The sequence below is a fragment of the Bubalus bubalis genome, chromosome 3 (assembly GCF_019923935.1).
Source record: "Bubalus bubalis isolate 160015118507 breed Murrah chromosome 3, NDDB_SH_1, whole genome shotgun sequence".
In the NCBI taxonomy this organism is placed as follows: Eukaryota; Metazoa; Chordata; class Mammalia; order Artiodactyla; family Bovidae; genus Bubalus; species Bubalus bubalis.
In genome coordinates, this window is record NC_059159.1 from 87623181 (window position 1) to 87648266 (window position 25086).

A 25086-nucleotide genomic window follows, 5' to 3' on the forward strand; every position below is an offset into this window, starting at 1 on the left:
GGCTCAGTATTTGTGGCACACAGGCTGCGCTGTTCCGTGGCATGTGGTATCTTCCCAGACCAAGGACTGAACCTGTGTCTCCTGCACTGACAGGGAGATTCTCTACCAGTGAGCCACCAAGGGAAGCCCATAGGGGTTTTAATCCTAGTTTTTCTACTGCTGAATAGATTTGATTTTCATTGTATGCTATGATTTTAGGGCATTCAACTCAAAGATAATATGCAACTTTACCACTGCTCCTTAATTCATGGAGTTGTGCAACCATCACCAATTTTAGAACATTTTTATCACTTTCAAAAGAAATCTACCTATTAGCAGTTACTTCTCTTCTCTTCCCACCCCCTCCAGCCCTAGGCAACCACTAATCTAATTTTGTCTCTACAGATTTGCCTATTCTGATTGCTTCATATAAATGCAATCATACTCTAGTGTCTGGCTTCTTCTGTAATATTTTAAAATTCATTCACTTTGTAATATATCAGCATTCACTACTTTTTATTGCCACACAGCTGGTTTTAGAAAAGGCAGAGGAACCAGAGACCAAATTGCCAACATCTGCTGGATCATGGAAAAAGCAAGAGAGTTCCAGAAAAACATCTGTTTCTGCTTTATTGACTATGCCAAAGCCTTTGACTGTGTGGATCACAATAAACTGTGGAAAATTCTCAAAGAGATGGGAATACCAGACCACCTGACCTGGCTCTTGAGAAATCTGTATGCAGGTCAGGAAGCAACAGTTAGAACTGGACAGGGAACAACAGACTGGTTCCAAATAGGAAAAGGAGTACGTCAAGGCTGTATATTGTCACCCTGCTTATTTAACGTATATGCAGAGTACATCATGAGAAATGCTGGGCTGGAAGAAGCACAAGCTGGAATCAAGATTGCTGGGAGAAATATCAATAACTTCAGATATGCAGATGACACCACCCTTATGGCAGAAAATGAAGAGGAACTAAAAAGCCTCTTGATGAAGATGAAAGAGGAGAGTGAAAAAGTTGGCTTAAAGCTCAACATTCAGAAAACAAAGATCATGGCATCTGGTCCCATCACTTCATGGCAAATAGATGGGGAAACAGTGGGAACAGTGTCAGACTTTATTTTTTTGGGCTCCAAAATCACTGTAGATGGTGACTGCAGCCATGAAATTAAAAGACGCTTACTCCTTGGAAGGAAAGTTATGACCAACCTAGATAGCATATTCAAAAGCAGAGATGTTACTTTGTCAACAAAGGTCCGTCTAGTCCAGGGTATGGTTTTTCCTATGGTCATGTATGGATGTGAGAGTTGGAAAAGCTGAGTGCCAAAGAATTGATGCTTTTGAACTGTGGTGTTGGAGAAGACTCTTGAGAGTCCCTTGGACTGCAAGGAGATCCAACCAGTCCATTCTGAAGGAGATCAGCCCTGGGATTTCTTTGGAAGGAATGATGCTAAAGCTGAAACTCCAGTGCTTTGGCCACCTCATGCGAAGAGTTGACTCATTGGAAAAGACTCTGATGCTGGGAGGGATTGGGGGCAGGAGGAGAAGGGGATGACAGAGGATGAGATGGCTGGATGGCATCACTGACTCGATGGACGTGAGTCTGAGTGAACTCCGGGAGTTGGTGATGGACAGGGAGGCCTGGCGTGCTGTGATTCACGGGGGCGCAAAGAGTCGGACACGACTGAGCGACTGAACTGAACTGAGTATTCCATTGTATGGATATACCATACTTTATCCACTTATCAGTTAATATGAACTTTTAGATTGCTTCCATTATTTGGATATTAAGAAAAATATTGCTGAAAACAGTGTATAAGTTTTAATGAGGATGTGTGCCTTTATTTCTCTTGGGTGTATACCTAAGAGTGCAACTGCTGTGTCATACGGTTAAATGTTTACGATTTTGAGGAACTGTGAAACTATTTATGCCAAAGCAACAGAACTATTTTTTATCCCAATTAGCAATGACCTGGGGTTCCAATTTCTCTATATCTTCACCACAACTTAGTATCTGCCCTTTTGGTTAAAGCCAATATAGTGAGTATGAAGTGGTATCTCTTTGTGGTTTTGACTTACACGTCCTTGATGTTTAGTGATAACGAGCATCCTTTCATTTCTGGCCATTTACGTGTCTTTTTTAGAGATCTGTCAATTCAGGATCCTGCTAGGATCTAAATGTCTGTGTCACCCCAAAATTCATATGGTGAAAAGGAATGCTTACTAAATGGTATTGGGAAGTGAGACCATCAGTGGGTGGTAAGAGCATGAGGGCAAAGTCCTCATGAATGGATTAGTTTAGCGCCCCTTAAAAAGGGTGCACCGGTGAGATCCCTCATCCCTTGTACTGCCTGAGGGCATAATAAGCCTGCCATCCAGAAGAGGGCCCTCACTGACCAGGCCAGCAACCTGGTGTTGGACTTCAAGCCTCCAGAACTGTGATAAATAAAAAATTTCATAAGCTAATAAAGTAATAGTAAGTACACTTTTTAGTAAGCTACTCAGTTTGTGCTATTTTGTAACAGCAGCCCAAACTAATTAAGACAGATCTTCTGCCCAGTTTTTAGGTGAGTTATCTTCTTTGTGATGAGTTTTGAGACTTCTTTATATATTCTGAATACAAATCCTTAAGATACTTTGCAAATATCTCCCCCAACTCTGTGGGCTGACATTTCACTTTTTAATGGTTGATTTTTCAGCACAGATGTTTTTAAGTCTACTTTTTCTTTTGTCACCTCTTGGGGTTGTATTAAGAACGCCTGGTCCTATAAAAGGTCATGAAAATATATACTCCAATGTTTTCTTTAGAGTTTTATAGTTTTAGCTCCTACATTTAGGTATATGTTCCATTTTGAGTTCATTTTTATGTATGATATGAGGAAAAAATCCAACTTTATCTTTTCTGCATGTTGTTCCAGTTGTGACTATTCATTCCCCAGTGAATGGTCCTTGGCACTCTTGTTGAAAGGCAATTAACTATACATGTGTGGGTGTATTTCTGGAAACTGAACTTTATTCCATTGACCTATATATCTATCCTATGCCAGTTTTCCGCTTTGATTACTGTAGCTTTGCAGTAAGTTTTCAAATCAAGAAATATGAGTCCTACGACTTATTTTGACTATTCTAGGTCCCTTGAAAACCCATATAAATTTTAGGATAGGCTTGCCAATTTCTATTAGCCACCTGGAATTTTGATATAGATTGTACTGAATCTATAGATCAATTTGGGAGTACTGCCATTTTAACAATATTAACTTTTCTAGTCCATGAACATGGGATTTCTATTTATTTAGGTGTTTTTACTTTCTTAACTTCTTTTATTGAATTTATCCTAAGTATTTTATTCTTAATGCTATTATAAATGGAGTTATTTTCTTAATTTTTGGATTATTAAGTCAAAGTATATAGAAATAGTTGATTTATATATATTGATCATATATCCTGTAACTCTGCTGAACTTATCCATTTGTCTTTTTCTGTGTGTGTGTGTGTGTCTTCCTTAGGATTTTCTAATTTAAGATTTTCCATATATAAGGTCACAGAACCTGCAAATAGGGATAGTTTTTTGTTTCTCATTTAGATGCCTTTTATTTTCCCATCTAACTGCTCTAACAAGACCCTCCAGTACAATGTTGAAAAGAAATAATGAAAACAGACATCTTTGTCTTGTTCCTGTGCTTAGAGGGAAAGTATTTAGCCCTTCTTCACTAAGTATGAGACCAGTTGTAGGTTTTCAGATATTCATAATCAGGCTGAGGAGGTTTCTTTCTATTCCTAGCTTGTTGAGTGTTTTTAACAAAGGACAACAGATTTTGTAAAATGCTTCAGTTGTGCCCATTCAGATATCATGTGGATTTTGTCCTTTATTCTGATTGATACGGTGTATTATCGTAAGTGATTTTCAAATCAACACAGCATGACTGGGGTAAGAGCACTGGTCATGACGTACAGTCCCCTTTATAAATTGCTGGATTTGGTTTACAGTATTTTTCTGAGGATCCTTATGTCTATATTCATAAGTGATACGGATTTTTCGTTTTTGTTTCCTATGATGTCTTTGGTTTTTGTATCAGGGTAATACTGGCCCTCTCACCAAAATCTCCACTTTTTCCAAGAGTGCTTTTAGGCTTGAACTTCTCCAGTCTGTCCCAAATAAGATCATTTCCTTTGGGGAGAACTTCTGAGCTCTCTGTTCTTATGGCCTGTCTCTCGGCCACTGCTCTGGAGCCGGGGCTGGGAACTGTGGCCTTCTCTTAGAATGATTCCCCTACTTTGTGAGTGGGGCACTGGAGGGATGCAGTTGCCTCCAATTCTTTAGCTTGCCTCAAATGGCATAAAACCTCTCCCTTATGAGCAAGATGCTGTGAGAACAATCAGAGCTCCAGTATTCAAAGGTTGCTGAAACAGGCAATGAATGGGGGATAAGTGGAGGAAGTGAGCCTCCTCATGTCCTGGAACTGAACCTCTGTGCTATAGAGCTGGTAGAGCTGGGAGCATGAGAACTGCTGACAACCTGTCTTTCCCAGGGAGATGCTGTAGCCCCTTGACTGGGGGCTGGTGGGGAGCAGCAAGTTGTAGCCCAAGTGCTACAGAAATCACTGTTTTCAGTGCAATTTAATATATATTTTCTTAAATAAATGTTTCTTCATTTTCTTCTATAGTCATAGACACACACAGATACATTTTTTTGTCTTTAATAACTTTCACCAATTATGTTGTTTTGCTGGGAATTGGGACTGTGCAGCTCCCCATACTGCTTTTCCAAAAGTCACTACTCAATTCTATTATGTCTTATAATCTTATTTATGTGCCAGTTCTTCATTTAAAGAAACCAAGTAAAGAAACAAAGCTATTCTTGGGAATTCTAAATTTTGTTCCTACCACAAATTATAGAACATTTTAAAACACTTATCTATTTCAAGATATGAGGGGAAACAACTAAAGAAATTGCGGTTATAATTCTATTTTTTTCTAGCATAAATTTCAACGTTATTCTGCTCCTGCTTAAAAAGTGTTCAAATATCGTAACTGGAAAAACAAAAAGACAAAAATAGATATATTTAGTCATAATTTTGTGACTGACATATTTCAAGGGAAAATGTCAGATTCTTCTCTTCTAGCTTAAGTAAAATGTTAAGTAGTAAAAGACTGTAGGAAAAAATACAATCCCTTTTCTCTTCTGAGCAGGTACTGCTAACAGCTTGGGATATATATAGTTTTTTAGACCTTTTCTATGCATACATTAAAAACATACAGAGGCTTCCCTGGTGGCTCAGTGGTGAAGAATCTGCCTGCCAATGCAGGAGACGTGGGTTCAATCCCTGATCCGGGAGGATCCCACATGCTGCAGAGCAATTAAGCCCATGTGCCACAACTATTGAGCCTGTGCTCTACAGCCTGGGAGCCACAACTCCAGAAGCCCACATGCCCTAGCGCCTGTGCTCCGCAACAAGGGAAGCCACTGAATGACAAGCCCCTGCACCACAACGAGAGAGCAGCACCACCACTCACCACAACCAGAGAAAAGCCCGTGCAGCAACGAAGACCCAGCAGAGCCCAAAATAAGTAAATATTATTAAAACATTTTGGTTTTTTTTAATTCCTGCAAAAAAGATCATATACTGTTCTACAACTTGCCTTTTTCCACTTAATATAATGGGCATCCATCCTTTCAAGAACCTATATAGAAATAACTCCTTCCTTTTCTTGTTTGCCAACATTTTTTAATGTGGGTTTATCACAATTCTCTTGTTAGGTATTAAGTTTTTCATTATTATAATCTTTTGGGAACCATCGTGGTACTGACAGCTTTGTACACTGTATATCTACAGAGCAGCATTTTAATGTTTCTTCCATGAACTGCTTACTGATACCATTTACTCACTGACCTATTGGATTGTCGGTGGTTTCTTACAGACTCACAAGGCTTCTGAATACTGGATAACCTTTTAAACCCCTTGTAAAAATATATTCTATATATAAAAAACTGCAAATAAAGCCAAAATCTTTTGAGGCTTATATCCATATAATTGAAATTATCATCTACACAAACACACCTGCTGTACAGAATTTACTCTCCAAATACCTCACCAAATTAATATTTGACAGATAGACCGTAAGAATCACACAAAAAAGCCACTCTTCAGCTCAACAGGACATCTGATAAACAGGTTGATACAACAAATAAATTTGAAATAAAATGGAAAAAAGCCTGAGGAGATACTAAAAGTGAATGAAAGATTTAAAAACAAAGCAAAATAATTAATCTCATCTCCTCAATTCTATTTTTCCCTCAGGCATCCATTTTTATTTACTACTAAAGAAGGAAAGTTAAGTCCAACCTAGATAGCATATTTAAAAGCAGAGACATTACTCTGCCAACAAAGGTCCGTCTAGTCAAGGGTATGGTTTTTCCTATGGTCATGTATGGATGTGAGAGTTGGACTGTGAAGAAGCCTGAGTGCCGAAGAATTGATGCTTCTGAACTGTGGAGTTGGAGGAGACTCTTGAGAGTCCCTTGGACTGCAAGGAGATCCAACCAGTCCATTCTGAAGGAGATCAGCCCTGGGATTTCTTTGGATGGAATGATGCTAAAGCTGAAACTCCAGTACTTTGGCCACCTCATGCGAAGAGTTGACTCATTGGAAAAGACTCTGATGCTGGGAGGGATTGGGGGCAGGAGGAAAAGGGGATGACAGAGGATGAGATGGCTGGATGGCATCACTGACTCAATGGACGTGAGTTTGAGTGAACTCCGGGAGTTGGTGATGGACAGGGAGGCCTGGCGTGCTGCGATTCATGGGGTCGCAGAGAGTCGGACACGACTGAGCGACTGAACTGAACTGAACTGAAACAGTATTTTACTGTGTGGATGGACTGTACAATAATTTGCTTATGCAGTCACCTGTGGATGGATATTTGGTTGTTTCCAGTTTGAGTCTTTTACGTATTTATTTTACTTACTAAAATTTCTCCATGCGACATACAGAGGTTCTCCTGGTTCCTGATGAAGGTTGATATTATCCCATAACAGCTGAATATAAACAAGTTTGCTATCCTGGGACAGAGATGACAGGGGAAGCTAAAAAAGATCAATAGACAGTATTAGTACCCTAAGCACAGTAGTAACTAAGCATAATAGTAATTACCAGTGGACTTAGCAAAGCTTGATTATATAAAACAGATGAGTCCTTTTTAAAATTCTAGACCTGGAGCATGGCATAGTGGAGAGCCCTTCCTCCTGGGACACAGGGCGCAGCTGGAAAGGCAGCCGCCCCCTCGCCCGTCACGCACTGCACGTTCCTGGGGAATCTGGTGCTAAACTGCTCACAGATGACTTGCTTCTGAGTCGAGATTAATACACAGCAGAGCAGCTCCCTCGCTGTGATCTACTGAAAGTCAGCCCTTGACATAAGGGTTTGTAAAAAAAAAAATAAAATTCTAGACTTAAAACTCTGAAGAAAAATTTTAATTTTTACTTGTATCTAAGTACAAATGTTATTCTTTTCTGAGGTGCATGATTCTCACTCTGACTTTCAAGGACTGAGTGACAACTTGGTAACTGGCACAGCAGTCACGTGAATGTGATTAGCCTTCATCACAGCAAATTTTAAGATACGAGAAAGTACAACAGTTACTACTATCTCATTGTACTGCTGCTGCTGCTGCTAAGTCACTTCAGTCATGTCCAACTCTGTGCAACCCCATAGATGGCAGCCCACCAGGCTCCTCCGTCCCTGGGATTCTCAGGCAAGAATACTGGAGTGGGTTGCCATTTCCTTCTCCATCTCATTGTACTGACTACTACATAAATCAGTCAAAACAGTTTACAAGACTCTCAAAGTTTACTGTGCCTCTGATGTATGTTTGGGGTGGGGGGTATCTCTCAATATTCAGTATCATAAGCTTACTGTCTCCCTGGGAGTCAAGGATGCCAGCTCAAGCAGAGTCAGAAAGCCAGACTGTGGTCTTAGCCCCCCATCACTTATTCAGTATGTGACCTAGCAAAATAACTTCACTAGTTTTTAAATATATCTGAAAAATATGGCTAATACAAATCCTTTAAAATAAAGTGAGAGTTTCAGCTGGGAATATCTTTTTAAAAAAATATTTTTATTTTCTATTGGTGTAGTTGATTAACAATGTTGTGACAGTTTCAGGTGGACAGCAAAGCGACTCAACCATACACATACATGTGTCCATTCTCCCCCAAACATCCCTCACAGCTAGGAATATTATATTTCAGAATAAAAACTACTTTTCTAGCTACTCCTGCCACTAGAAATGATCATATAACTAAATTTAGGCCAAACAAATACATATAGAAAGATTATATGTAAATCTAGGAACTATCCCTAAAGAAAGAATATATTCTCCATCCATTTTTCTTCTTTCTGCCGGCTGGAAATGGATGTGGTAGCTTGGAAGTAGAGTACAGCTATCCTAGACCAGGTGTAAAACTTGGAGGCCACACTGCAAGCAAAAAAGATAGAAGGCTCTCAAGTCTCTAGCATTATACCATCCCTGGACCACCTATCTAAATTTTTATGTGAGAGAGAAATAACCTATGACTTAACACTAGTATTGTATACTTCCTAATACCTGAAGTGAAGCCTCATCCTAACCAACATGAATGCAGTTTAAGTACAGAAGTTGGTTCCCTACCTGTACGCCTCCATTACAATGTTCAGAAGTGAGGATAAGTCCTGGCAAGTTACTAGGAAGATCCAAACGCCTGAAATACCAAACGAGGTTCCAGAAAATGATTGGATGTTGATTGATGAATGAGGACGTGTGAATCACCTGATCGCCTTCATTTTCTAGCAAAGATTCAAGTTCTTTGCGAAGCACTAGAGGACTCAAGTAAGGCACAGAAACAGGGGGAGGGTTGGGTCTTTTTCCTAAAGGATCCTTAAAAACAGAAATATAAAAAAGAAGTGAATATGATCAATTTTATTATGTATGTTTCAGAGTATGTCTCAATGAAAGCATACTTTTCTGTCCTTTCAAACTTATTTCAGGGCCATTACTACATGTAGTATAACACCCTGAAGAAAACATAAAAGAAGAAAAAGTATTTAATCATAAATACCCTTAAGTTAAATGATTATGAACAAAAATTATTTATCCATATACTAGACCCTATTTTAAACATGAGTTTCTCTTATCACATTAAGAGCAATGCCCTATGTATGACTGATTTTTCCTTTTCAACTTTTTACAAGAAATATTTGTGTTTCTGATGTTTCATAATGATATCAAAAAAATCTGACTTTATCTTCCATGTAAAACTCTAAACAGATGAGGCCATTTTTTGTGTTAATATTTCTTGATGAGTCTTTAAAATATATCTAACTTGTTTATACATTTGACTGCAATAAAAACTAAAGAGCAATTTTATAAATCAAATGAAATAATGAAAAAAGAAACCCAACCCAGACTTTGTAAGTTGTACACAATTAGAATAAAGTGTTTATGACCAATATTAACAAGTACCCATGGTGCCCAGATTGAGATCTTCAAATACTGTTTTTCTCTAAAAGGAATGTTTCTTAAAGAAATGACTGATTCGAGGTCTGAAGAAGGAAATATGTAACACTTGAGCATCAAACATCTTGTAATACAACAAAGTAAGGAAACTTTAGAAGAACTTATACAAAGGTGAAAGTTGCTCAGTCGTGTCTGACTCTTTGCAACCCATGGACTAGTTCATGGAATTCTCCAGGCCAGAATACTGGAGTGAGTAGCCTTTCCCTTCTCCAGGGGATCTTCCCAACCTAGGGATCAAACCCAGATCTCCCGCATGGCAGGCACATTCTTTACCAGCTGAGCAACCAGGGAAGCCCAAGATTACTGGAGTGGGTAGCCTATCCATTCTCCAGTTGGTCTTCCCAACCCCAAATCGGGGTCTCCTGCATTGCAGGCGGATTCTTTACCAACTGAGTGATCAGGAAAGACCCATAAAAGCTATTAGAGTTGTGTCAAAGGAATAAGGCACCAACAGGTAGAGGCTTCTAGCTGACCAAAGAAGGAATAAAATAAGCATCAATAAGGGTAACAACAGCAGTGGATGTAAACATAAATGCTTAAACCCATGAGGTCATAATGAAACCCTACGCCCCCAGATAATGGATCACCTTGGAGAATGCTAGGAACCCAACTTGTCAGTGTGAAGTTTGATAAATAAAAGCAAAAATGAAAATCAAACATTTATCTTGCTTTTCCAACATAAACTGCATTTTTGTAAAAAATCAGACAAAAGCCATAGCATAAGTTTCTCTTTATAAATATATTTCATATAATAAAGAAGATGACAGAATTAGACTATTGTCATATTATAGCTCCAAATGGATAACTTATCTAGGCATTAAGGGGTTAACAGCTGCTAAGCCCACAGAGATAGTTCACGTCCCTTGAGACATACCACTACTGAGTTCACGTCCCTCGAGACAGACCACTACTGATGAAGTTGCCTTGTAAAAATACACAAATGAACAAAACAGAACAAAAAACCTGAATCTGATCAAGCTTCGAGCTGCAATTACCAACTTACAGGGTTGTAGTCAACAAATAAATTACAAGAGGAAAAAAGAGTCTATAGATTTAAAAAGACCAGAAAGCAGATCACCAATCACACAGCATTATTTGATCCTGATTCCTCAAACTGCAAAGCAAACATACGTGACATTTTTGAAATCACTAGAAATTCAAACGACGACTGAATGACCCTGATATCATTTGTTATTTCCTGGATCTGATAATGGCACTTTTTTGTTTGTTTGACTTTTGGCCGCATTGTGTGGCAAGTAAGATAGTAATTTACCTGACCAGGGACCGACCTGCACCCCTTGCATTGGGAGTGTGGAATCTTAACGACTGAACCAACAGCATTACATTTTTAAGAGTCTTTATCTCTTAGAGATAAATACTGAAATATTGACAAATGGAATATATGTTTGAAATTTGCTTCAAGTGGATCTACAAAAGAACTGAATGAGGGTATACATGACAGAAAAATGTAAGTTGAAAATTACTGAAGCTGGATGGTGCCACAAAAGGACTCATTATGCTCTTCTGTTTAGTTGTACACATTTTTGAAATCTGAAAGTTCTTAGCCTGCTTATGAAAATGTATCACTTTTCATGTGATTAAAAAAAACCTATTACAGAAGAAGATGCTATTTTAATATATACTTACACGAACACACAGTATAATTATAATGTTGTTACATACCACAACTTCCTGCAGACTGTTTGGAAGACTAACTGTTGAAATGCCATGAAACGGTCGCTGGGAAAAGTCCATATTTTGCAAGGGACCTCCAACACTGTGACTTCTAGTCAAAGACACATTTCGTTTTGATAAACTATTAGGCACAGGTGAAATTTTCATAGTTTGGACATCTCCGCTGGCTTTCATTATTTCATCACTTAAAAAAATGAAGAAGAAATGCTGTGGTTAGATTGGTTTAAACAATCTAAATCTGTAGAGTTAGAGTATTTTCTACAATAAATTTTGAATGTACTGAATATATCTGAGAAGAGTCAGTACTGCCTTATAGGAATTAACTTTTCTTCAGGTATTTTTGTAAAATCAGTCAGAAAAACAGGATGAAGTGGATGATCTGATGAGGGTAGGAAGAGGGTATATGGTAAGTATTATGGTATTATTTTTAAAAGACTAAGTGCCCATTCATGTGCTCTATTCAAACATTTCACCTTTATTAAACAAAATCACCTGGAAGTATGTATACTGCATCCAAATAAGTAATGCAGATTCACTGTCAAGTATTTAATCTCTACTAGGCCATGACCCGGGCTTCCCTTGTGGCTCAGCTGGTAAAGAATCTGCCTGCAATGCAGAAGACCTAGATTTGATCCCTGGATTAGGAAGATCCCCTGAAGAAGGGAAAGGCTACCCACTCCAGTATTCTGGCCTGGAGAATTCCATGGACTGTGTAGTTATGGGCCTGCAAAGAATCGGACAGGACTGAGTGACTTTCACTTTCAGGCCATGACCCACCTAAGAACAGAGGTCAGATTTTATTTACTTTTTTATTTTTAGTGTTTAGCATAATGCTGAGCATACAATAGGCTCTCAATAAATGTTTGAATCAATATTTAAGAGTTAAAGGTATACTTCACTGTAAAGAGAGTATGTATCTGGAAACTGGCAATGACTACACTGAAAGGGAAAATACTTTTTATTGTTGGGAAGTTCATTTCTGGAAAAGACCACTGTAAAACATTAAACAATATTAAAAGTGGTTTATCATCAGATTCATTCATTAGATATTTAAACACTGTGAAAATTGCTCAGTCGTGTCTGACTCTTTGCGATCCCATGGACTGTATAGTCCAGGGAATTCTCCAGGCCAGAATATGGGAGTGGGTAGCCTTTAAAGTTACATTCTTAAAAATGCCAGAACTTATGTCTATGTCAGCCAGGTTGTATTTAAAGATGAAATTTTTACAGGGGCACCCAATTTTTTATGAAGAATTCTCTGAATTCTATGGTACCTTGATTCAACTGCAGAGCTTGTTTCTTCAGTAATGGTCTGGTTATGTTTTGGCAAATCCGTAAAGTTGATCAGGTCAGGTTCTGCTGAACTGGATATGGGTTTGTGCTCCAAAGGTTCACTTGCCAATGGAATGCTGCCACTTTGTAAACTGTCACCAGAGGTACTTGGTTTCAAGAAAAAGCTAAATATGGACCCATCCAAAAAAAAAGAAAGTATAAAAAAGTCTATAAAAATCCTAGAATCCTCCAAATGTCATCATATTTATAATCACTGTATAGTAAAATAGTCACTAATAAATTATACAAATCCATAGAAACACTGCCTATTTCAAACACTCACATACACACACTCTTGCTCTCATTCTCTCTTCTTCTCTTGTCTGAAACTTTTCAAATGAAAAGATCCAGAGGAAGTCACTATAGTTCAATACAAGATCCCTTCAGTTTTTGAGAGACACTAAAGAAAGCTATGAAGGAAGTTGGAAAGCAAAATATTTCATTAATTTTCTTAATTAAAAAAAAATAAAGACTAGCATTTTAACATGTATTAACCTGTAACTATTTATAATACCCTTCCCCCTGCTTAAGAATCTCCATTTTTGTCTTTAGTCATTCTCTCTCCCCTCTATTAATTCAGTAATTTATTTTCATCTTCTCTCTTTCTCCTTCTGGGTGGGGATGGGGTGAGAGCTTTGCCTTGCAAGGGACATAAACAGTGCTTTCTGAAGTCATAATAATGTTCTGTATCTTGATTTGCAGAAATCAAATTTACCTTAAATGAAAAAAAAACTAAATAAATACTGAACTCTAGTTAATGATACGAACGCTCAAGTCTTTGGGGGAAAGGTATTTTTATTATTATTAATATAATATTACTACATATTATTATTACTAATAGGCCATACTGCGAAGCATGCAGGATTTTAGTTCCCTGACCAGGGCTGAACCTGTGTCTCCTGCAAAGCACTGAGCCCTAACCACTGGACTGCCAGGGAATTCCACTCCCCACCCATCTACATCTTATTTTAAACAAATAAAAATATAAGATGGACTGATGGATGGATGGAAGAATAGATAGGTGATAAAACAACAATGTAAATTAACTGAAGAATATAGGGGCGGATATTTGGGTGTACTGTAAAAAAAAAAATCTTTAATTAAACTTGGCCGTAAGTAGGAAATTTCCATAATGACATACTGGGGAGGAAGATTAATAATGCTGGTTTATATTCAATTAGAAAATATAAAATAAGATACCACAAAAGCTTAAGAAACTCAATTAACAAAAAAGTACAAAATTTATGGAGAATAATTTAAAACTCCATTAAAAGAAGATTTAAAACAGGGAGATACATACCATGCTCATAGGAGAATAATACTAAAGATGTCCATTTCCCCAGAATTAAGCTACAAATCTATTTGAATCCCATGAAAACTTAAGGTGGACTTTTTCTGTGGGGGAGGACTCAAAGTTACTCTAAAGTTTTATATGCATAACCAAAAAACTATAAGAAATTTCCAAAGGGGAACTTACCCTACCAACCAGACATAACATAAATATAGTAATAAAAATAATACAGTGTTGACAGAATACAGAACCAGAGTGAGGTATACATAGGAACTTGATATATGATAAAGGTGATACTATATATAATATTGATGAAGGAAGGATGTAAAACTGGCTCATTATATGGAGAAAAACAAACCTGGATCTCTATGATCATATACAAAGGTAGACTACAGATGTATTTAAAACCTAAATACCACAGGGAAAATATAAAGGTAACAGAAGAACATTAGGAAAAGATTTTCATGTACTATAGATGGGAATCTTTGGAATCTTGTTTAAAAAGAAGATTTCAAATGCACAAATCATAAGGTGGAAAACTAATGCATGATAACATCAAAACTGGTCATTTCTCTTCAAGGAATTAATATCAAGAATATTCAAGACAGGAATTCCCTGCCTAGTAGTTGGGACTCTGTATTCTCAGTGCCTAGGGCCTGGGTTCCATCCCTGGTCAGGGAATTAAGATCCCACAAGTGGCATGGTGCAGCCAAGAAAAAAAAAAAAAAAGAATAGTGAAGACAGATCAACACAAAAAAGAAACTAAATACAAAAATGAGTAAAAGCGAGTGACATCTGCAAAGTGGCACAGTGGAAAGCTACCTTTATCTTGTCCCTTCAATTTACAAGCAGTAAAACATCAACAATGCAACAAAGGTACCTCTGCCTAACACTGGAGATTCCCACACACCTGTACATCTAAAGGTGGATGGACTAGAACACACAGCGGAGGCGAAACTGAAGGAAAAGCACAAGTACAGCCTCCAGTCTTGGCGTTCTGCTCTGGCAAGCTAAGTCTGCAGCCTCAGAAAACCTAGCAGCAGTGGGGGCAAGTGCACACAACGCCAGCTTCCCAGAAGCAGCAGCGCCTGTCACGACAGGTAACTGAGTGGCAAAGGGGCTTCGGACCTCATCCCTCTGGCCACTGAGGAACCCATAACTCTGGCCCCCTGCCCCGAACCTTAGAAAATCAAATGACCACTACCAGCAGTGGCAGAGCCTGCAACCCAGGGGATTCCAGACAAGAGGGAAGAGACCACCAACCCAACGCACCAGGTCATAAGACACCAGCAACAGAGGCAGCAGAGAAGTACCAATGACCCCAAGGCCCAAAAAGCAATAACGAGGTCACAAGGCCACACCTCTGACAGAGGCAGTGGAGTGTGGAAAGTGCAAACTCACATATAATAGAGGCAGTTCAGGTAAGAGGAACCAAAGACTCGTGCTATTAATATATTACCACCTACTGGAAATCAAGAGGCCTCTATTTTTTGACCAGTTGAATTGTCAGAATCAAGCAGAAAGGTGTTCAGTACTTCAAATATGTTGGCAAGGGGAACAACTCACCAAGCATCATGAAGCACCAGAATAACATGTATCCTCCCCACACACACAAAAAAATTACACTCCCCCAGAACCCAAACTTAAAGCTACAAATATTGCAATCTAACTGATTAAGATAATGCAAAATAGCTGTCATAAAGAAACTCAGTAAGCTAAAAGGAAACTCAGGCAGTTCAATCTCAGAAATGAAATTACTGAACAGAGAGAACACTCTATAAAACAAAGAGTATTTGGGATGACTAGGTATAAGATAGGCTCAAGGATGTATTGTACAACATGAGGAATATGGTCAATATTCTGTAGTAACTAAATGGAAAATAAAAATTAAGTGGGTACAGCCCTACCCTTATCAGACAAAACAGACTTCAAACCAAAAAGGCAATAAAGGACAAAAATGGATAGTAAATAATGATAAATATTTATCATTTATTAATGATAAATAATATTCATCAAGAAGACATATTAATATATATGCACCTAATATAGAAACACCAAAATATATTAAAAAGTATCAGATCTGAAGAGAGAAATTGACTAACACAGTAAGAGACTTTTTAATACCCCATTTACATCAATGGGTAGACCATCCAGACAGAGAGGAAAGCAACCTTAAATGAAACCTAAGATCAGAATTTGATAAGTTTATATAGAACATTCCATCCAAATGCATTAGAATACACATTCTTCTCAAGTATACATGGAACTTTCTCAAGGATGCACCGTATGTTGAGACAGAAAACAATACTCAATAAGTAAATAAAAATAAATAAAAGAAGACTGAAATCATATTAAGTTATCTTTTCTAATCACAGTGGTATGGAACTGGAAATCAACTATAAGAAAGCTGAAAAAAATCACAAATATGTGGCTAATGAATAATATGCTACTGAAACACTGGTTTAATGAAGAAATCAAAAGAGAAACAAAAAATTACCTGAAGACAAACGAAAATATGACATATCAAAATCTATGGGATGCTGCAAAAACAGTACTAAGAGGGAAGTTTAGAGAAATACAGGCCTACTTCCAGAAACAAAATCTGAAATAAACAACTTAACCTTACACATAAAGGAACCAGGAAAAGAACAGGGAGTTCCCTGGTGGTCCAACGGTCAGGACTCCGTGCTTTCACTGCCAGGGCCCCAAGTTGGATGCCTAGTCAGGGAACTAAGATCCCACAAATCACGGGGCACAGCCAAAAATAATGTAAGAAGAAGAACAAATTCCAAAGTCAGTAGAAGGAAAGAAATAAATACTAAAGATCAGAGTGGAAATAAATGAAAGTGAAAGTGAATTCACTTAGTCATGTCCGACTCTTTGCGACCCCATGGACTATAGCCTACCAGGCTTCTCCGTCCATGGGATTCTCCAAGGAAGAATACTGGAGTGGGTTACCATTTCCTTCTCCAGGGGATCTTCCTGACCCAGGGAGCGAACCCGGGTCTTCCACATTGGAGGCAGACGCTTTAAGCTCTGAGCCACCAATGGATGAGACTAAAATGACAACAGAAAAGACCAGTGGAACTAAAAGCTGGTTCTTAAAAAGATAAACACAACAGACAAATCTTTAGGTAGACTTAAGAGAGAAGGCTCTGATAAATACAATCAGAAACAAAAAGAAAATAACAAAGGGCACCAGAGGAATACAAAGGATTATAAGAATATTTTAAAAACCAGCTATATACCAACAAACAGGACAACCTAGAAGAAATGTACAAATTCTTGGACTAGTACAACCTTCCAAGACTGAATCATGAAGAGAAGATTTGAATTGATTGTTAGTACAGTCTGAAGCAGTGATCAAAAAGCCTCTAAAAAACAAATGGCCAGGACCAGGCAGTGTCACAAATAAATTCTACCCAACATCTATAGATTTAATACCTATCGTTTTCAAACTATACTGAACAATTCAAGAGGAGGGAATACTTTCTAACTCATTTTACAAGACCAACATCACCCAGATGCCAAAATCAGATAAAGACCACACAAAGTAAGACATAGGTTGGTATCTCTGATGTACAAAGATGCAAAAATCCTCAACCAAATACCAGCAAACCAAATGCAACAATACATTAAAAGGATCATATACCGTGATCAAGTAGGATTTGTCCATGGGATGCAAGGATGGTTCAACATCTGCAAATCAATCAATGTGATACATACATTAACAAAATGAAGGATAAAAATATGATCATCTCAACAGGTGCAGAAAAAGCAGCTGACAAGACCAATCATCCATTTATAATAAAAACTCTCCACAAAGTGGATATAGAAGGAATATACCTCAACATAATAAAGGTTATATATGACAAGTCCCCAGCTAACATCATTATCAAAGGTGAAAAGCTGAAACATAACATAGAACTTCTAGCCACAGAAATTAGGCAAAAAAGAGGGAAAAAAGCCATCCAATTTAGAAAGGAATAAGTTTGCAGGTGACATGATTTTATATCTAGAAAACCCTAAAGAATCCACCAAAAAACTATTAGTAGTAATAAATGAATTTAGTGAAGTTGCAGGGTACAAAACCAATAAAAACCTGTTGCATTCTATATACTAATGAGCTAGCAGACAGGGGAATTGAGAAAACAATCCCATTTACAATCACCATAAGAAGAAGAAAAAAATTATAAGTACTTAGGTGAGCAAACAGTTACCAAACTCTCAATTACTTAATGACTGATTATAGATCAGTTAATCTCTTTTCTAATGCCTAGAATTTAGTCATTTCACATTAGAGAGCACCACCATAAAAGGGCAACAAGTTAAGAGAAGAGTTAAAGTCCCTTTCATCTTTTTTTTTTTTGGTGGTGGTGGTGGGGAGGCTCCAGAGCACATAATCAAGGTCATTAAAGCAGAAATACTAAATTAATAACTAATGTTAGAATTTTTAATTTATAATAACTGATATACTTATATAACTTATAAAGTTTAGCTCCAAAAATTAACTATTAATAATAATCATTTGTTAAATAACATGGAAAAACAGCCTCCTACAATATTAGTATTTTCTCTCAAATAATGAAAATGAAGGAGGGCAAGGAAAGGAACATCTGGAGCACACCATGACTACTTCATTCTTCTGCCTTTTAGAGGGTACTTACCTCTCTAAGGGAGCTTTTACAATACTAACCTTGCAGAGCCTCTCAAGTCTTTAAATTCTATATTGAGAAGAGGCAAGAAGTTGCTTTTACAGAAGGGACAGGCTGTATTCAAATTTGAATCATCTGCCGTCCATCCAGCCATAATTTCTTCATCATAAACCAAAGCTGCACAAACTCTGCACTGTGAACAACTTGACATCAAAACCTAAGAGCAGAAAAACACACACACTGAAAACCACTGCAGTGAATAGTGGCCTCAATAGTCTTGGTGCTCTTAATAGTCCATCCTCTTGAGACAAACGTAAAATTGTATTTATTCTGTGGATCACATTTGAAATTAATAAAAGAACAATTACTTTATAGGTAAAACTACTAGCTTATTGCCTTGTTTACATAAGACACCAGAAAATTCAACAAAATGACTTATTCAGTCCAGAAAGGTATCATAGAAATCTGTTAAAATGCCACTCTGAAATAAAAATATGTTTACTGCCACTTTATTATTATGGGCTGAATATAGAACTTTTACCTCCATTGCACAATTCTGATAGATGCTGGACATGCTGGTGTTTGGAGAAGAACCATGATCTGACTTTTCAAATTCCTGCCCTTTTATGCCTCTTGGAAATGGAAGTTCACCTAGAGAGAAGTAAACATCATAACACATTATGTATGAAAATGTCCTTATTCTTTGGAAATGCATATTTAGCAGGAAATACCATGAAGTCTACAATTTATTTTCAAAAGGTTTAGTATCAAAATGTACTTATGTACATTTAACAATAGTTAATTAAATCTAGGTGGAGAATATATGATTGTTCACTATATGATTCTTTGAACTTTTTAAAGTATTGGACATTTTTCATAATAAAAAGTGGAGAAAATGAATAAAATTACAATTTAAAAAATAACACAGAACTAGGAGATTTCAGTAATATAGCAAAGAAATTCTCAAATTCTAGTAAATAACTGATTCGCCTGGAAAGCTGGTCAAAAATATATATTCTTAAAGTCCCATTCCACAGATTAAGTCTCAAAAGTTTTAGCCTAGGGCTTGGATATTTGTATATACTTATAAACAAATACCCTAGGTGATTTTGAGATACACTAAAGTATGAGAACTAATGATACAATCCACAAATATACATAAATAAAAAACTCAGTGGATTTCCCAGGCAAGAATGCTGGGGTGGGTTGCCATTTCCTTTTCCAAGGGATCTTCCCAACCCAGGAATTGAACCCACATCTCCGGCACTGCAGGCAGATTCTTTACCACTCAGCCACCAGGGAAGCCACAGTCTGATTCCACACAGTACTTTAAGACCTTATAAAATAACAGTGGTTAATATGGTGTGGCTATACACAAATCTACCCGATCATCTCGACAAATGGGGCTTACTGTGTGTGGTACAGGGATAAGAATTATGGGCATATAAATCAGGAAAGAGGACAATCCTCCCCCTTACCTGGTGAGTAATGCAGTTTTCCTATATCTCCACTGCTGCTACTACTGCCGAGGCTTGTGTTGCTCTGGGTAAGTTCACTGGGGACCAACCCTGAGATACTCGTATTAGGTGATATATTCTCTCCCAAAATATGGTCTTCAAGGCCAGCTGGGAAACTGTAATCTCTATTCGTTTCCTCCTTTAATTGGAAAAAAAAAAATCCCACATATATACATAAGATCTTCTCCAATGAGAATATATTCACTCTATCCTTTTCAGAATTAAATTCATCTGTAATTCTAAAATCATCATCACCATATGTTCTGAAACCTTGACCTCTTTCTATTATTTGGAATTTCTCTTCCATACTCTTAAGACATTCAAGCAATGACCTATGCTTTAAGATCATGTTGTGACCCTAGTATATATTAGGACTGTGGGGTTTATCCCAATATTCAAACTATAAAATGAAAGAACTCTAGGAGCTCACTGCGTCCAATGTAATCTGAGACCCCAGTACAAACAGAGTAGGGGCTTAAGAGTCAAGACAGCCAGACTGTGATCTTGGTTCCCCATTACATACTGTGATCCTACGGAAATGATCCTACAGAAATGACTTAACTTCCTTTTTAATTATGTTATCTGAAAAATGTGGATAATATGAGTACATTAAGATCAGATAATTGTGAAGAATGTTTGCTGGCAATATGATTATTCTGAAAACAACCATCAGTATTAGAGGAGTAAAACATGAACCAAGTTCTGAACACTGTAATTGCTGATTACAGCGACTGTAATGCTTTAAGTGATTGTTGATGCTTTAAGATAGGAAACATTTCACTAAGCAGTTTCCTTTATAATTTTTGCTTTAAAGAAGACTTATATGCCTTCCTTATTATATAACTATTTCTGGGTATACATCCAGAAAAAGCAGAAACACTAATTCAAAAAGAGACAGGCACCACAATGCTCACAGCAGCACTATATAAAATAGCCAAGACATGGAAGCAACCCAAGTGCTTATCGACAGATGACAGGATCATGCAGATGTGATAAACACACACACACACACAATGGAATGTTACTCAGCCATTTAAATAAAATAAATGAAAAATTGCCATCTGCAGCAACATGGAAGGACTTAGTATTATGGCTAGTGAGATAAGTAAGAGAAAGAGCAACACTGTATGATGTTATTCATATGTGGCATCTATAAACTAACACTAATGAATGTGTATGCAAACCAGAAACAGACTCACAGAGATAGAAAACAGACTTGCGGTTACCAAGAAGTAAGGGGAGAGGGTCAAATCAGGGTGATGGATGTAACAGATACAAGCTACTTTTCGTAAAACAGATAAGCAACAAGAATTTACTCTCTAAGAAACAGTATGTGGTTTAAAAAAACTAAGGAAATTAACATGTGACACAGTATTAACTAAAGTACAGATTTTGTTCAAATTTCACAAAATGTTATGCTAGTGTCTATTGTTTTCACACCTTATTCAAAATTCCACGTTGTACTTAGTTGCACTGAACAGCTTCAGCTACATGCAACAAATTCTGGTAAACTCTCTTTTATTTTTTATTATGTTACAAATATTTTCTGATTTTCCTTGTTATAGCTTCTTTGATACACCCATCATTTAAAAGTGGACATTTAATTTCCAATTACATAGGTTTTTAAAGTATCTTTGAGATTTCTCATTTTGATACTAATATTCTCATTTAAATGCTTTTTTCTCTGCAATCACTCTGTATTTTTTCAGTCTTTTAACTTTAATGAGGATTTCAATGGCCAAGTCAAAGATCTCTCTGTGTAAATGTCACATTGCACTTGAAAATATGTAAGGTATTTTCAAATACCTTTTGATACTGATTTCTAACATAATTCCATAATGGTAAGAGAACAAATGGTGAGAGAATACCAAGGAGAGATAAGAAAGCCTTCCTCAGCAATCAATGTAAAGAAATAGAGGAAAACAATAGAATGGGAAAGACTAGAGATCTCTTCAAGAAAATTAAGAGATACCAAGGGAACATTTCATACAAAGATAGGCTCAATAAAGGACAGAAATGGTATGGGCCTAACAGAAGCAGAAGATATTAAGAAGAGATGGCAAGAATACACAGAAAAACTGTACAAAAAAGATCTTCATGACCCAGATAATCATGATGGTGTGATCATTCACACTCATCTAGAGCCAGACATCCTGGAATGTGAAGTCAAGTGGGCTTTAGGAAGCATCACTACAAACAAAGCTAGTGGAGGTGATGGAATTCCAGTTGAGCTATTTCAAATTCTGAAAGATGATGCTGTGAAAGTGCTGCACTCAATATGCCAGCAAATTTGGAAAACTCAGCAGTGGCCACAGGACTGGAAAAGGTCAGTTTTCATTCCAATCCCAAAGAAACACAATGCCAAAGAATGCTCAAACTACCACACAATTGCACTCGTCTCACACGCTAGTAAAGTAATGCTCAAAACTCTCCAAGCCAAACTTCAGAAATACATGAACCATGAACTTCCAGATGTTCAAGCTGGTTTTAGAAAAGGCAGAAGAACCTGAGACCAAATTGCCAACATCTGCTGGATCATGGAAAAAACAAGAGAGTTCCAGAAAAACATCTATTTCTGCTTTATTGACTATGCCAAAGGCTTTGACTGTGTGGATCACAATAATCTGTGGAAAATTCTCAAAGAGATGGGCATAATAGACCACCTGACCTGCCTCTTGAGAAACCTGTATGCAGGTCAGGAAGCAACAGTTAGAACTGGACACGGAACAACAGACTGGTTCCAAATAGGAAAAGGAGTACGTCAAGGCTGTATATTGTCACCCTGCTTATTTAACTTATAAGCAGAGTACATCATGAGAAATGCTGGGCTGGAGGAAGCACAAGCTGGAATCAAGATTGCTGGGAGAAATATCAATAACCTCAGATATGCAGATGACACCACCCTTATGGCAGTAAGTGAAGAAGAACTAAAGAACCTCTTGATGAAAGTGAAAGAGGAGAGTGAAAAAGTTGGCTTAAAGCTCAACATTCAGAAAACGAAGATCATGGCATCCAGTCCCATCACTTCATGGCAAGTAGATGGGGAAACAATGGAAACAGTGGCTGACTTTACTTTTCTGGGCCCCAAAATCACTGCAGATGGTGATTGCAGCCATGAAATTAAAAGATGCTTACTCCTTGGAAGGAAACTTATGACCAACCTAGATAGCATATTCAAAAGCAGAGACATTACTTTGCCAATAAAGGTCCGTCTAATCAAGGCTATGGTTTTTCCAGTGGTCATGTATGGATGTGAGAGTTGGACTGTGAAGAAAGCTGAGTGCAGAAGAATTGATGCTTTTGAACTGTGGTGTTGGAGAAGACTCTTGAGAGTCCCTTGGACTGCAAGGAGATCCAACCAGTCCATCCTAAAGGAGATCAGCCCTGGGTGTTCATTGGAAGGACTGATGTTGAAGCTGAAACTCCAATACTTTGGCCACTTGATGTGAAGAGCTGACTCATTTGAAAAGACCCTGATGCTGGGAAAGATTGAGGGCCAGGGGAGAAGGGGCGACAGAGGATGAGATGGTTGGATGGCATCACCGACTCAACGGACATGGGTTTGGGTGAACTCCGGGAGTTGGTGATGGACAGGGAGGCCTGGCATGCTGCAGTTCGTGGGGTTGCAAAGAGTCGGACACGATTGCGCAACTGAACTGAACTCCTTCGAAGGAAAGTTATGACCAACCTAGACAGCATATTAAAAAGCAGAGATTACTTTGTCAACAAAGGTCCATCTAGCCAAGGCTATGGTTTTTCCAGTGGTCATGTATGGATGTGAGAGTTGGACTATAAAGAAGGCTGAGCGCCGAAGAATTAATGCTTTCGAACTGTGGTGTTGAAGACGACTCTTGAGAGTCCCTGCAAGGAGATCCAACCAGTCCATCCTAAAGGAGATCAGTCCTGCATGTTCATTGGAAGGACTGATGTTGAAGATGAAACTCCAATACTTTGGCTACCTGATGTGAAGAGCTGACTCATTTGAAAAGACCCTGATTCTGGGAAAAACTGAAGGCAGGAGGAGAAGGGGACGACAGAGTATGAGATGGCTGGATGGTATCACCGACTCAATGGACATGGGGTTGGGTGCAGTCCAGGAACTGGGGATGGACAGGGAGGCCCAGCATGCTGAGGTTCATGGGGTCACAAAGAGTCGGACACGACTAAGCGACTGAACTGAAAGAGAACAGACTCTGTATGACTTCAATAACATTAGACCATGAAATGTTTGCACCTTGTTTTATGTTGCTAGATATGTTCCAGGGTCTTCTGGTTTACAGTCTATGGAAATCTGAACAGAATTTGTATCCTGTTGTTGTGTGAAAACTGTAGAAATCTTAATTATCTCATTTGGTTCATAGTGCTTTTCAGGTCTACTCTTCCCTTCTACTTTTCTATTCATTCTATTAATTTTTGAAAGTTTGATACTGAAACTCCATATAAAAATCTTAATTTATGTACCTAAAAATAATTGTATTATACAGTGAAACTATATATAACTATATATGTTTGTTTTATAATTTTCCAAGTCTCCTGTAAATGTGTTATGATACCTTCATTATAAAAAAATGTAATAGTCTATAACGTATGCAAAAATGGAAAGAGACACGTGTATCCCAATGTTCATCGCAGCACTGTTTATAATAGCCAGGACATGGAAGCAACGTAGATGTCCATCAGCAGACGAATGGGTAAGAAAGCTGTGGTACATATACACAATGGAGTATTACTCAGCCATTAAAAAGAATACTTTGGAATCAGTTCTAATGAGGGGGATGAAACTGGAGCCTATTATACAGAGTGAAGTAAGCCAGAAAGAAAAACACCAATACAGTATACTAACACATATATATGGAATTTAGAAAGATGGTAATGATAACCCTGTATGAGAGACAGCAAAAGAGACACAGATGTATACAACAGTCTTTTGGACTCTGTGGGAGAGGGCGAGGATGGGATGATTTGGGAGAATGGCATTGAAACATGTATAGTATCACATGTGAAATGAATCGCCAGTCCAGGCTTGATGCATGATACAGGATGCTTGGGGCTGGTGCACTGGGA

At 37.8% G+C, this 25086-nt stretch overlaps 1 protein-coding gene across 3 annotated transcripts in view; it reads right to left on the bottom strand.

Annotated features, from left to right (window-relative positions):
• The window catches only part of DENND4C (DENN domain containing 4C), a 118413-nt gene that overhangs the window by 6094 nt on the left and 87233 nt on the right, over positions 1-25086 (bottom strand). For 2 of the 3 annotated variants that reach the window (XM_006070894.3, XM_025281471.2), the window contains 7 exons: positions 19984-20161; positions 19047-19156; positions 18547-18722; positions 12502-12684; positions 11216-11411; positions 8648-8893; positions 6947-7064 (listed from right to left, as the gene is read on the bottom strand). In XM_006070894.3, the coding sequence (XP_006070956.3) occupies positions 6947-7064; positions 8648-8893; positions 11216-11411; positions 12502-12684; positions 18547-18722; positions 19047-19156; positions 19984-20161 (1207 nt within the window). Of the gene's footprint in view, positions 1-6946; positions 7065-8647; positions 8894-11215; positions 11412-12500; positions 12685-17502; positions 17550-18546; positions 18723-19046; positions 19157-19983; positions 20162-25086 lie in introns of those variants that run through there. The other variant, XM_025281472.2, reaches the window with a different exon arrangement.